Source organism: Stomoxys calcitrans, chromosome 1 (genome assembly GCF_963082655.1).
Source record: "Stomoxys calcitrans chromosome 1, idStoCalc2.1, whole genome shotgun sequence".
In the NCBI taxonomy this organism is placed as follows: Eukaryota; Metazoa; Arthropoda; class Insecta; order Diptera; family Muscidae; genus Stomoxys; species Stomoxys calcitrans.
The window spans coordinates 138,463,621-138,478,434 of record NC_081552.1 but is presented as its reverse complement, the minus strand read 5'-3'; the positions used below and the strand labels follow the sequence as shown (position 1 = coordinate 138,478,434).

Here is a 14,814-nt window from a genome sequence, read left to right as displayed (position 1 = left end):
CGGCGAATGTTTCAGTCTGTACAAAGACTTCACAAGTTTACATGCGAAACCTTTTCGTTCTTTCATACCTTGCGGAATTGCCATAAAAATTTCTTCGCTTAGGCCTCCATGCAAAAATGCTGTCTTAACATCGAGTTGATGAAATTGAAATTGTTTCTTGATACCAACAGCCAGCACCTTATTGTTATTAATTTTACTACTGGAGCGAATGTATTGGGTTGCCCAAAAAGTAATTGCGGATTTTTTAAAAGAAAGTAAATGCATTTTTAATAAAACTTAGAATGAACTTTAATCAAATATACTTTTTTTACACTTTTTTTCTAAAGCAAGCTAAAAGTAACAGCTGATAACTGACAGAAGAAAGAATGCAATTACAGAGTCACAAGCTGTGAAAAAATTTGTCAACGCCGACTATATGAAAAATCCGCAATTACTTTTTGGGCAACCCAATATCATAGTAGTCGATTCTATATTTCTGTTGAAAACCAGTGGCAACAAGCATGGCCTTGTATTTTGATGTATATCGCAGGTTGTCATTTTTGATTTTAAACGCTCACTTGAATTTCGACAACTTTTTCGTCAAACTTCACATCTCTGGCTAGAATGATTTTTATCGATCCCATAATCGGTACCCCTTTGGCGCATATCCAATCAACACAGATTTTTTACTTCTTTGGCCTAACTTTTTTTTTTTGAATATCCAGAATTATGCCATTCAAAAACTTTTATCTTTGATAAATATACCATAATTCCGATGGTTTTGTTGCGTCTTTTACTGCGCTTGACGAAATACAATTTATAGTATACACTGCTGCATATGCCGCTTCATTCCACAAATATTTGGTACTTCAGATTCAAATAACATTGCTCTGATATTTTTCGATATTGTTCTATTAAATCTTTCCGATACATAATTTTGTTGAGGTGAACACAACTGTTGTTTCTACTTGAATTTCTTTATCTTTGTACCACAAAATCTGATCTTTTGACAAATATTCTCCTCCTTGATCGATTGTTAAAGTAGAAATTTATTCGTTAGGGAGCATAGACGTAACTAAGGTCTCTTATTCTTTAAATTTCTTGAAAACATCCGATTTTTGTTTAATGCAAAAGATTAGAGCAAAATGACTAGTCATCAATAACGTCACGAAATATTTCGATCCATCCCACGCAACTGGTGTGATAGGAGCACATACAGCTGAGTGCATTCTTTGGAGTAACCGGGTAACCCCGTCCTAGTGCCACTAAAGGGACTTTTTGGTCACTTGCCCTGGAATCCAACTTAAATTTGATTTGGTTTTCATACGCTCTTTGAACTGTTGAGTTATTGTATGCCATGAATGACACCGACTTACTTTCTGCAGATCTGACATCCTTCTGTCAACAATTTTTAACTTGGTGGCCAAAAAACTCGCATTTGAAGCATTTTCCATTGAAACATTTTTTCTTCGGAAACTTTTTGCTAAAAAAGCTGTTGATTGATGTTGAACGTCTTCATTTCTGTCATAAAATGTTGATTCTTCACTAATTAGCCTTTCTTTAGATGTAAAATGTTAATTTGGGTCCCTCTTCATTTTGCGACGCAGTAACTAGCGGATCAAATTTTTCAGGCAGCGCCAAAAACAGTTGCGCCAACACGTCACTTTCTTCCATGTTCACTGCGTCATTTCCGTGCCAGTTAGAACATTCACCGAGTCCAAATGGATTTTAACGCAAAACTTAACCAATCATCGTACCCTTTGCCATTAAACTGGGGGATTCCGTGTTGCTCTTTTTCGCCCATAACCTTTTATAGAAGAACTTCACGGGATGAACAATTTGTATTAAAACGTTTTATTATAGGATAAAAGAAAATTCAAACTGAATTGAAAAATGGTTTTTTACGGACTAAAAAAAATTTCTATGCGTACATAAAACATTTGAAACAAATATTTCATAGCCTACTCATTTTTCATAGCCTACTCATTCCACAGCCTACTCATTTACATTAATACATTTCAAATAATGTAGATTCTATTGCAAATATTTATCACAACATTTACTACCTCATGTCTGCTCATCCATGGGTCTCTTTCAGGATTTACTTTAAAATGTAACCTTACCTGGATCAGCGACAAGAGAAAAAAACAATCAACGATGTAGAATTGTGAAAAGATTCCCGAACAGTAGACTGAGTTACGTAAAAAAGAAAGCTCCAAACCACACGAAGATCTGACAATTGAAGAGCTGCTAACACTAAAAACATTCGTATTAAAATCACCTACAATAACTACCTGTCCATATTGCATTAGCTGGTCATAAACCCATGGCAGCCGGTTGTACGTACCGGGTTGACCTCGATGGAATCCTCCATCGGTAAGGGCTGCCACTCAGTGTACGTGCTCGTCTTTTTTCATCATGGGAGAGGCACATCCCAGTGCCTTCTCCGCACCCTTATGGTCCGTGCAGGGATTGAAAATAACCCCGGACACTGGTTCTGTTCGGACCCCATCATCGGTCGGTGTCGGTGAGGTGTAACCGATACATGGAGTGGGTACATTTCCTATCTTGCTCTGGCTCGGATGTGCTAGTTGCCGAAAGGAAATACCGAGACATCATTAACGCAGCAGCCGCTCGCTTTATACCAAGCCAGTCGAATACCCCAGGTGCGGCCCAATTTCCCGGCGTAGGCAGTGGTACTCGCAGACGAGCGTAAAGGGATTCTTTGTAGGGTCGCCATTAACCCCAGAATCAGCGAGCTGAATCTGGAAATAAACAAGGTAGTCAACGAACATAAGCGGAATTTGTGGCTGAAACACTTGGAGAAATGTAACTTAGGCACCGCTTTAGGCAAGCTGTGGTCTACTGTTAGGTCACTTTCGAACCCCAGTAGGTGGGATGACAGAACCTCAGTCACTTTTGGCGACATAAGCGTAATTTATCCAAAGAGATGTGGCAGGTTGTTCAACCGTTACTTGTGCATCGTGCATCCCGAGAGTGACAGGGCAAGGAGAGCCATTCGCCGTACCCGTGGTCTCTGAGCAGATGGACAGCCATCACAATTTACCATGGGGGAAGTTACGAATGTCATCCGTGGCGCCAAATCATCCAAGGCGTTGGGCCACGATGGAATCTCTACATTGATGCTGAAGAATCTGGTTTTACCTATATTTGGGTACCTTACTACGGTCCTCAACTTGTCTTTAAATACTCTTATAGTTCCCGATGTCTGGAAAATGGGCAGTGATCCCGCTACTGAAGCCTGGAAACGACCTGAGTTTGGGGGAGTCGTATAAACCGATCTCCCTTCTCTCACCAGTAGCAAAGACGCTTGAGGCATTACTCCTCCCGAGCCTCGTAGGAGAATTTCCATTCGCCGAGCATCAACATGGATTTTGAAGACTGCATAGCACAACAACAGCTTTGCATGCCATCACCGCACACATTTGCCTTGGCTTCAATCAGCCCAGGCCATGCGATGGACGGTTCTCGTTACACTGGACCTACCGAAGGCATTCTACACAGTCAGCCATGCCAAACTATTTGAGGACATCGCCAACAAGTCCATCCAGCCAGGCCTGAAACGCTGGGTCGCGAATTATCTGTGTGGTCGCTAGTCATTTGTGGAATTTAGGGATAAGGAGTCGAAGCACCGTAGAGTAAAACAGGGAGTTCCCCAAGGTGGTGTGATATCCCCGGCACTGATTAACCTCTACCTATCCTCCATTCCACCCCCTCCAGACGGCACCCATTGATGACACCTGCGATAGGTTGACCGTCGACCTCAACGAACTTGCCTCATATTTCGCTGCAAGAAATGTGAAGATATCCGACACCAAATCTTCAGCCACATTGTTCACTACAAATACGGGCGAGGTGAATACTGAGCTGACTGTGATGGTCGATGGAGAAACGATTCCAACCATCAAGTGTTCCAAAATACTTGGCGTCACACTTGACAGCTCTTACACATTCTCCCCACATGCCACAGCAATCTGCGATAAAGTCAATAGTAGAAACAAGGTCCTCAAGTCACTTGCTGGCAGCACTTGGGGTGCAGACAAAGAAACCTTGTTGACCACGTACAAAGCAATTGGCCGTTCTGTGGTAAGTTCTGCAGCGCCGGTGTGGTCTCGACAACATTGTGACACGCAGTGGAATAATATTCAGATCTGTCAGAATGCCGCCCCCCGAACTGCGACGGGCTGTCTCCTCAGTTCTCATGTGGACCACCTCCATCAGGAGACAAAGTTCCTACCAATACAAAGACATAACAACATGCTGTCTAAGCAATATCTTTTGGGCTGTTATCGCTGAGACATTCCAAATCTTCATCTTGTGGATAGATATCCACCGAGAGAAACTCTAGATCAAGCGGCATATCAAGCAGGTCGAAACAACATTCATGCAGACACGGTAGCAGATGCGGTAAATGGCTACCGGGTGAATGTAGTCGTTGGAGAACGACCGCTTCCCATTGCACCTGAAGAAATTGACCTCCCCCGGCAAACCAGAGTAGTTCTGGCTCAATTACGTTCCGGCAGATGCAGCCGCCTCAACTCCTAGAGTGCAAGGGTTGATGCCGACTTGCAAGATGTATGTGTCGATTGCAACCAGGGACCGCACGATGCACGTCACCTATTTAACTGCCCAGCCAGACCCACTCGACAACAACAACCAAGTTGCGTCTGAATCATATCCCATTTCCCATGTGGCAAATACACAACACCCACAAGAATAGTGGGATTGCCACAAAATATATCAGCAAATATGGATTCACATATTCATACTTATCAGTCTGGAAGACTTCTGAATTTAAGATTTCGTGAAATTAGAAGACCCACTCTTCACCTCCGGACGAACACATGTCATTTCTGCAAAAGGAATAATTGGGCACAGAAACACGTTTCCGACAAAGCCATAATATGCACATTAGAGTTAATCAATATATTTCAATCCCATGGCAGCCGGTTGTACGCACCGGATTGACCCGATGGACTCCTCATCGGCAAGGGCTGCCGCCTCAGTGTACGTGTTCGTCTTTTTTCGCCAGGGGAGATGCACATCCCGGAGTGCCTTCTCCGTACGCTTCTGGTCCGTGCCGGGATTGAAAAGAACCCCGGACCCTGGTTCTGTTCGGTTTGCCAGAACCGCCTTCATCATCGGTCGGTGTCGGTGAGGTGTAACCGGCGCTTGGAGTGGGTACATTTCCGTTCTTGCTCTGGCCTAACTTCGCTACGGAAGTATAGTCATACTGGCTATGTCGCTAGGTGCTGTGCGAACATAACCAGCAGTGGGTCACAAGCGTCGCCGTCGTCGTCTTCGGCGTCCTCGTCGTCGGACTATGTAACCCCCCTGACCTCTCCCGTACGGCAATTTATGCAACGACAGCACCCTAGCCCTATTATTGCCAGCCCAGTGCCGGGAAGTGTATCAGTGGCAAGATTGATGAGATTGTAGATTTTATGAGTCGGAAGAGCATATCGGTCGCAGCGATCCAGGAGACAAAGCTGACTAACACCTGCAGCTTGCACAGTTGTCACGGCTACAATGTGCTACGTAAGGATCGCTCAAGGAATGGAGGTAGGGGATTGGTCTTCGTTATACACCATTCCGTGCAGTATAGACCTAACTCGCCTGCGCTTGACGCTAGTGACCCATACATGGAATGTATGGGGGTAGCAGTCAGGTCTGGTACTGCCGAGATAGAGATATACAACGTGTATATACCGCCGTTTGGTAGCTGTGTCCCGATTAATGGCCAGGCCTACAACCCCGACATAAGTGGGTTGCTATCTGGCCATAGTCGTCTGGTTCTGGGGGATTTTAATGCACATCACACGTCATGGCATTCTCCCCTAGGTAACGACCAGCGTGGCATAGCTTTGGCAGAGCAGATAGATAGCTCCACGTTTTGCACGGTGAATGAATCAATTGAATCTCAATTGCAGTCAACGAACATAATCGGAATTTGTGGCTGGAACACTTGGAGCAATGTAACTTAGGCACCGGTGCAGGCAAACTGTGGGCCACTGTTAAGTCTCTCTCGAACCCCGGTAGACGGGACGACAGGACCTCAGTCACTTTTGGCGAGATAACCGTGACTGATCCGAAAGATGCGCCAGGTTGTTCAACCGTCAATTTATTGTGCATCCCGAGAGAGACAGGGCAAGGAGAGCCATTCGCCGTATTCGTGGTTTTCGAGCCGATGAACAGCCATCACAATTTACCGTGGGCGAAGTTACGAATGTCATCCGTGGCGCCAAATCTTCCAAGGCGTTGGGCCCCGACGGAATCTCTACATTGATGCTGAAGAATCTGGATTCACCTGGAGTTGAGTACCTAACCACTTTCCTTAACCTGTCATTGAACACTCTTATAGTTCCCGATGTCTGGAAAATGGGCAGAGTGATCCCGCTACTGAAGCCTGGGAAAGACCCGAGTTTGAGGGAGTCGTACAGACCGATCTCCCTTCTCTCACCAGTGGCAAAGACGCTTGAGGCATTACTCCTCCCGAGCCTCGTAGGAGAATTTCCATTCGCCGAGCATCAACATGGATTTCGGAGACTGCACAGCACAACAACAGCTTTGCATGCCATCACCACACACATTTGCCGCGGCTTCAATCAACCCAGGCCATGTGATAGGACGGTCCTCGTGGCACTGGACCTATCGAAGGCATTCGACACGGTCAACCATGCCAAATTATTTGAGGACTTCGCCAACACGTCCCTCCAGCCAGGCCTGAAACGTTGGGTCCCGAATTATCTGTGTGGCCGCCAGTCATTTGTGGAATTTAGGGATAAGAAGTCAAAACACCGTAGAGTGAAACAGGGAGTTCCCCAAGGTGGGGTGATATCTCCGGCTCTGTTTAACCTCTACCTATCCTCCATCCCACCTCCTCCAGACGGCATAGAGATCGTATCATATGCGGACGATTGTACGATCATGGCATCAGGCCCCCCACCCATTGATGACATCTGCGATAGGTTGAACGTCTACCTCAACGAGCTTGCCTCATATTTCGCTGCAAGAAATCTGAAGATATCGGCCACCAAATCTTCAGCCACACTGTTCACTGCAAATACGGGTGAGGTGAATACTGAGCTGACTGTGATGGTCGATGGAGAAATTATTCCGACCATCAAGTGCCCCAAAATATTTGGCGTCACATTTGACAGCTGTGGTAAGTTATGCAGCGCCAGTGTGGTCACGTCAACTTTGTGACACGCAGTGGAATAATATTCAGATCTGTCAGAATGCCGCCCTCCGAACTGCGACGGGCTGTCTCCTCAGTTCTCATGTGGACCACCTCCATCAGGAGACAAAGATCCTACCAGTGCGAAGACATAACTACATGCTGTCTAAGCAATACCTTTTGGGCTGTTATCGCAGAAATCATCCAAATCATCATCTTGTGGATAGATATCCACCGCCCAGAAGCCTTAAGGTAGATCTACACGATCTAGAGCGTGAAGTTCAGCGCTACAAGAGAGAACCTCTAGATCAAGCGGCATATCAAGCGGGTCTGAACAACATTCAAGCAGACACGGTAGCAGACGCGTTAATTGGCTACCGGGTGAATGTAGTCCTTGGAGAACGACCGCCACCAATTGCACCCGAAGAAATCGACCTCCCCCGGCAAACCAGAGTAGTTCTGGCTCAATTACGTTCCGGCAGATGCAGCCGCCTCAATTCCCACAGAGCTAGGATTGATGCCGACGTGCAAGATGTATGTCCCGATTGTAACCAGGGACCGCACGATACACGTCACCTGTTTAACTGCCCGGCCAGACCCACTCGACTCAGACCCAGATCCCTGTGGACGCACCCCATCTTAGTCGCGGAGTTCCTGGGTCTTGACACTCAACAGAATCAAGCAGACGAAAGATAGTACACAATAAACTGCTACAACAACAACAACAACAACATATTTCTAAGTTCATTCATCTTAACCGATTCTCGAAAGGACATATACCTTGAAAATTAGCATGATCTATATTCAGATCAGAATGTAGTCATTGAGAACTCGTCTGATTTAGCGGATGTGAACATTCGTAAGTTGTTGAGCTTTTTAAAGCGATCTGAATGATTAAACCGTAGGGACTAGAAGGCATCTTCTTTCTAAGTGAGTGTGATAGCAGACTGTATTTTAAATCCTACCTAACCATCTTCTTTTTATACGATCCACCACGGTCCGCCTATCTGTCGAAAGAACCACTAACTTTCGAAGGTGGAAGGCTAGGCACTTGAAATTTTGCGCAAATACTCCCTACTAATGTAGGTCGGTTGAGTTTGTTAATCGGCCATATCGGTCTATATTTTGATATAGCTCCCATATGAACCTAACAGCCGATTATAATTATTGAGCCTCTTGCGCAATTCTTATCCCATTTGGCTTAGTATAAACCGATCTCCCAAATATATTTCTTAATCCCCTACAGGGCGCAATTCTTATTCGATTTGGCTGAAATTTTACACAATGACATCTATTATGGTCCAAGCCAAGTATGGCCCGAATCAATCTATATCCCGATATAACTCCAATAGCATACAAACTACCGCCCGAAGAACTTAACAAATGCGGTCCACGGTTGAGGTTATGTAAGATTCGGCCCGGCCGAACTTAACACGCTTTTACTTGTTACTATTGACATCACGATTTTTTGTTTTGTGGTGTTTGTTTGTTTTCAGTTTCACATACAAGATTTTATATCTTTAAAAATCACTTCACATTAGGATTTCGTTGGTGACGGATCGGTGTGGAGTCCTCCTCCATGGTTGAATTGGAATTAGAATTGTTCAACTCCAGAGTTGTTTCCAAATCCAACTAGAACGTCAAATGCTTGGTTTCGATTTAAAAATTTTTTTTTAACGTATTGTTTCTTTTCTCACATTTTGTTTTAATTTATAATTTAAACTTTTTTTATCATAAATCTTTTGATCTTGTGTTTGCTGCACATGATAATGCAAATAAAAACTAGAATGTCGATTAGCAAGTGCCCAGAAAATTCACATCCTAATGGAAATTCGCGCCACCATCACTACAGGGTTGTATAGTTGATTTCATTGTTGTTGGGCAAGTGAGCCAACCTTGTTAATTCAACCATGCCTTCGATGTTTAGCATTGTTACAATTAAACATAACTGTATTTTCGTTTACTGGCCGTGAGGCTATAGTTTGATGTAGATTTTTAAAAGCGTGGAAGTTGATCTGTTATATACAGTTACAAATAAAAGTGCATTCGCGTGGTTTTATTTGTTTTATTCGTGGATATTATTCAATCGATGTTAAGATATTAATTTAGTGTGGGTATGAAGCGATTCATACCCTTATAGCGCTGACATTATTTAACCAATAAACTAGATACCCTATTTAATGGATTTTTAATTTATTAACTGGATACCCTGGCAGCATATGAGTCATTTGACTCCGCCAAATTATCAATAGCACAAAAACAAAATTTTTAAATTATAGTAATAAGATTGTTACAATAGTTGATAAAAAATTAAGATAATTAAACAATTAACCAAATAAATAATTAAGTTTCATGTCAAAAATGGACAATCTTTAGCATAAATACAAGGCTACAAAATTATTAGAAATGTTGGAGGCGACGATCCTCGTCGAGCACCTGTATGTGTGTGAAAAAGCAAAAGGGAACAAGGCGGTCATTGGTTGTTTAAATGCGCCAATAACTTGCCTTTTCATATCAAGCATCTTAGGCACTCAGTATTTGTGCAATAGCAGGTACCGCCCGGCCTCTCACTGAGACTCTCCGGTCGGTACCGCTGAATGTCCGCGACTGCCGTTGCAGCTACTCCGTACGGAGCATTCATTAAGAACCTGTAGACGCGCCCAATAGCTCGCAGCTAAGCTTCTCGTGACAGGAATGCAAAGATCGCACCTCAATGTTCCAGCTTGCATGGTGCTCACAGCTATCCCGGGCCGGGATTATTAGAAATATTCATATAAAGCTTTCTTAAGCTGACTTTTCTATTCAGCTTTTAAGGCGGAATGCTGCCAAACACCATGTAAAAAAACGGCGATACGCTGGATGAAAATAGATGAAAAAGTAGTACTCTGTTTATAGTGAGGAAAATGACAAAAAGAAATTTTAGTGGCAACGCTTGACATCATTTTTGTTTTATTAGTTTCAATGGTTCCTTTTTTCTTTTTGTTATTTTATTTATTTGCGAAAAAAAAAATAATAAAACCATAAGTGCAGATTAAAAACTGCTTTTGGTATGAAAATAAAAACAAAACATAATTGTTAAATTCCGCTCACGGAACAATTAAAGATTTCCGCGACTTTTCCGAAACGGAATAGAATACCAACCCTTAAAAGAATTTGCGTTGCCAATAAATATGAATATGAGGAGACAGAGACTTCCAAAAACGAATAGCTTTGTAGAAAAATTGGCAAATCAGATATCAGGAGACGATAGCGAATGGGTAGCATTCAAATTCTTCTGCAAGATCTCTCAATTTTGAGTTAAGTGTAAAGATTTTCAGGAGTTCTTTTGTAAATTTACTTAAGTATCAAGTATTCTTATAGAAAGCCGAAAGCGATAAAATTCAACTTTTTTGTAAACGTTAATTTAAAGTATTAAAAAGTAAAAATACTAGATTTCACATGAACATTCCAATCCCATGTCAGCCGGTTGTACGTACCGGATTGACCCGATGGAGTCCTTCATCAGAAGACAAAGATCCAAATAGTGCGAAGACAACTACATCCTGTCCAAATCATCATCTTGTGGATATATATCCACCGCCCAGAAGCCTTAAGGTAGATCTACATGATCTAGCGCGTGAGGTTCAACGCACAAGAGAGAACCTCTAGATCATGCGGGTCTATACAACATTCATGCGGATAAGGTAGCAGATCTGGTAAATAGCTACCGGGTGAATGTAGTCCATGGAGAACATCCCATTGCACCTAAAGAAATTGACCCCCGTCAAGAGTAGTTCTGGCTCAATTATGTTCCGGCAGATACAGCCGCCTCAACTCCTACAGAGCAAGGATTGATCCCGACGTGCAAGATAAAAGATAAAGGGACTTTTTTTATGCCGCGTCTGAACGGCGTGCCGATTAGCGACGCCACTTGAAAGAGAAATTTTAACATGACGGGATACTTTCACTCCTTTTTTAAATATAAAAACAAAACAGCAACCTCAAAAAATATGTACCGGAAAGTGTCGTTTCCAGAAACTTTATTTTGTAAATAAATGTCATCGGACAAAATAATTTTATTCAAGAGTTTAAACAAAAAAAGGGGCAAAAGGTCGGGTTTGTTTAAAATTGCATACATTCTGAAGGCGCGACTTTGTATTATCGTCATACAACAACCACGTTTCATAAGGTTTAAACATTTCTATTAAACTTTACCATAAAAAGTACTTATTATTATTTACTTACTCTGGTTTTTGTATGTGTGCATTCAAGTCCAACTTTGTACATATTTCGTCCCAGTCTGGAAAACATCTATCCTTCATTCGGGAAACATGTCCAACAAGATTTGGACATTTCTCAGTCATAAAGTCACGTAACGCATACTGGACTTCTTTCGACAAGAAATGTAGCTGCGACAACACCGCAAATGCAACGACATCTAATGTGGTAGGTTCATCTCCAAAGAAAAATGGCTTGCAGTCCAGCATTTCACTAAGAACTTTTAAATCGTTCTTGCCAAATTCTTCAATCTCCTCTGCACTGTGTACCCCGATTCCGTGAGCCTTGAGTTTTTTTGTACCCTGGAACCACTAATTATGAAAAATTTGCACAATACAATTTTGGAAAAATAAAAAAACGATTTGGAATGAACTTAAAGTTTCAAGCAAAATTTGTATATAAAAAAATGAACGTTAAAGTAAAAAATGTCACTTGATGTGAATGGCTAAAGCGGCGTTTATTTTTTCTTGATGTATGAATGGGTGTCGCACTGAAAGATGGTAGTACTACTTTGCATTGGGAAATATAAATTAAGCATAGTTCCGTCCGATAATTTGTGAAAATGGTTGTTAATGGATTAAAATTTTTAATACAAACATGAACGTTTTAGTGAAAATCTATAAATCCAAGAACAAAATATATTTCGAATGGTTTACCATTACCTGAATAATAACGTCACTTGTCCATTCCATGTCTATTTATGTCCCCAATGCCAACACTATGGAATTATAACAATTTAAAAGGTTTTTTATTTAAACATATACACATGTTCAACTTGCTCAACAACGCCCAAGAAAGAACTTTTAAACACTTGTCAACGAACAAATCATAATACATATTATTAAATTAAACTTTTAAACTAATTAAAAGACAAAGTACAAAAAATAACTTAGCTGTCCCTGCTTACTCACCTTTCGCCCGAATGTTATTTTGAAAAAGAAATTCAGTATGGAATTTGGTAAACGTAGTCCTAACGCATGTTGAAGGTTCACTTTATAACCTTTAAGAACGTTATCCGGAAACTTGGCTCGCCAGTAAAATATAATCCAAATTAAATGATTCTCCAGCATAGCTATCATAGCATATGATACGTTACGTTGTTCTGTAGTTAAACCAGCGTCGAGGTCTTTTCCATATTTTGCCGACAGATCTTTAATAATAATAGCGGAATCTGCGATTTCCTCGCCATTTAATTCAATGAAAGGAAGTTGCCCCTTCTTAGATCTGAACCTCATCTTGTGATCAACATTCTAGTTAAAAAGGAAAGATATAATCTGATTACAAAATGAAATATTTTTATATTCACACATTCGTATGTATGTATATGTGTATATAGCATTAGCAAACTACATGATGAAGAAAAACTCCTAGCCACTGATACATGTTGCATTCATAAATTAAGGGAGTGGTTCACACTGCAACTTAAGGGGGAATGTAATACCAATGCAAAATAAAAATGGGTGGGGTTCTCAAAGTATTAGTCAAGCATTTTTGTTTGCATACACACATTTTCACTACTCGCCCTGAATGAATATGCATAGATATCTGTATGAAACAAAACATAAACCGATGCATCCGAATAACGGCTTTACAACTTGTTGTAAATTTAAAACATTCTCTGTTCGACATAATTTAGCTCTTTAAGAACGGCTCCCACTGCCGATCTAAAGAGAACATCTGCGCAAATGGTACTCAAAAATATTCTCATCCACACCCAAAAAGATTGAGTTACATGTCATTTAAAAACATAGGGCTCATGTAGTCAATTTCAAACATTCAATTAGATTAGCAGAAAAGTTGAGAATTATAAGAGATTTAGATCTGAAAACCGAACCTATCAAAAAATTGAGTGGCTATTGCAAGTCAATGTTGAGAAGCATGAACGTATTATCTACCACTCTCTCGCAATTTTTTGTTTTTCCACTTAATGTAGCACAAAAAGAACTCTAAACTCCTTTTCAGAATTCTGCAATTACTAGAGTAGATTGCACTTTTGCTTGCTTGTATATGTGTACGCGTACATACATATGCTGGCGGCATACATTTACATGTATTCACACAAACGCAAAATACATAAAACAACGGCTTGAGCTATGTATACTGGAAACTGGAAAGAAAATCCTAAAAGGAAATACACTACACAAAGAAGGGAGGTGTTTTACAATTAGAAAAATTCAACATGGCGCTACATGTATGCGTATATACACATATTTTTTTTTTATTTAACCGATTTTTATAGAGCTTAAAAGATTTTTATAGAGCTTAGCTATTGCTAATGGTAACTTACCTCATATTTAAGACCTGCTAGGCGGAGCCAAGTTTCCACTTTAAGACAGTAAGGAGATAATGATGGCAAAAGGGGTGTTCTGGAGAATTGGTACAAATAAATCATATCTTTTTCGAAATTTGTTTTATGAACACTGCATTTTGGGGCTGGCTCTGACTTCGCCGTTATTGGAGCAGATTCACTTTCTTTTTTTGTGTCCTCTGCAGCAGCATCTTGCTTCTCCACATTGTCGTCTTGGGCGTTTCCATCGTCTACAGCGCTTGTATTTTCAGTTTTTTCCGGTACACTACCCCCTTCTGCAGTAGCCACAACTTCTTCAAGCTTGTTTTCTCCAACGGGATTATTAGCAACTTCTGCAGACATTTCGATTATTACTCAAATTAAAATTTTAACCGTTGCTTTTGTATGCTGCCAAATCTTTGACCGACTACTAGTGGCCAAAAAAAGTATCGACACTAAAAACTTAATTAAGTCAAACACATCCAAGCCAAATACACGTATATATGTACAGTACACACAATTATTATCTGTATATCCTTATATACTCCGGTTGGGTGGAACAACGGGAAACGGAACAACAAGAACTCTGACTGAACTGACACTTTGGAACGACAATGTTTAAATGGTAACGTTACGTTGTGTTGGTACGTTGTTAACTCGATTCTTCGATTCGAATTTGTTTCTTTGTAGACTGTAGCTTTGCAGCTTGTAGTCTAGTTTTTTGTCGCCTGTAGTGTCCGCACAATTTGTAAAATGTAGTGCAAAATGTTAACTCAAACCATATGGTGCATTGTGAAGCATATCATATCCCGCTGGATGCTTAAAAATTACTCCTTCACATCTTTCGTAAAAGGGAGAAAATATTATAGAGACGCAAATCCTGTTGTCCCTGTCTCTCCTCCAAGTTCCGACATTCCCACAACATTCGTAAATAATGAATCAATCCGCCACCCACCATTTTCGGATGCATTCACCCGATTGTCGATTACATTCGATTTTCCGTCGCAACAGACCCATCGCCTTAAACCATGTTTACACTGGGAGCAAATCTAGATTTGCGACGAGATTTTAGAAAACTGGTTTTTTGCAACGA

At 41.3% G+C, this 14,814-nt stretch overlaps 1 protein-coding gene and 2 long non-coding RNA genes across 5 annotated transcripts in view; 1 reads left to right on the top strand and 2 right to left on the bottom strand.

Moving 5' to 3' along the window:
* Positions 1-14,360, bottom strand: part of LOC106094712 (failed axon connections) — a 28,740-nt gene extending 14,380 nt beyond the window's left edge. Inside the window, exons 1-4 of one of the 3 annotated variants that reach the window (XM_059363502.1) lie at positions 14,240-14,359; positions 13,722-14,176; positions 12,346-12,684; positions 11,402-11,745 (exon numbers count right to left, since the gene is read on the bottom strand). In XM_059363502.1, the coding sequence (XP_059219485.1) occupies positions 11,402-11,745; positions 12,346-12,684; positions 13,722-14,084 (1,046 nt within the window). In that variant the 5' untranslated portion in view covers positions 14,085-14,176; positions 14,240-14,359. Of the gene's footprint in view, positions 1-11,401; positions 11,746-12,345; positions 12,685-13,721 lie in introns of all 3 variants that reach the window. The other 2 variants (XM_059363503.1, XM_059363498.1) reach the window with 2 other exon arrangements.
* LOC106094713 (uncharacterized) lies at positions 854-1,998 on the bottom strand. The gene is made up of 2 exons (XR_001222614.2): positions 1,356-1,998; positions 854-1,281 (listed from the first exon to the last, which is right to left on the bottom strand). It is a non-coding gene; the product is annotated as an uncharacterized LOC106094713 (long non-coding RNA).
* LOC131995218 (uncharacterized) lies at positions 11,156-11,884 on the top strand. Its single transcript, XR_009397281.1, has 2 exons — positions 11,156-11,345; positions 11,429-11,884. It is a non-coding gene; the product is annotated as an uncharacterized LOC131995218 (long non-coding RNA).
* Positions 14,361-14,814: the final 454 nt, after the last annotated feature.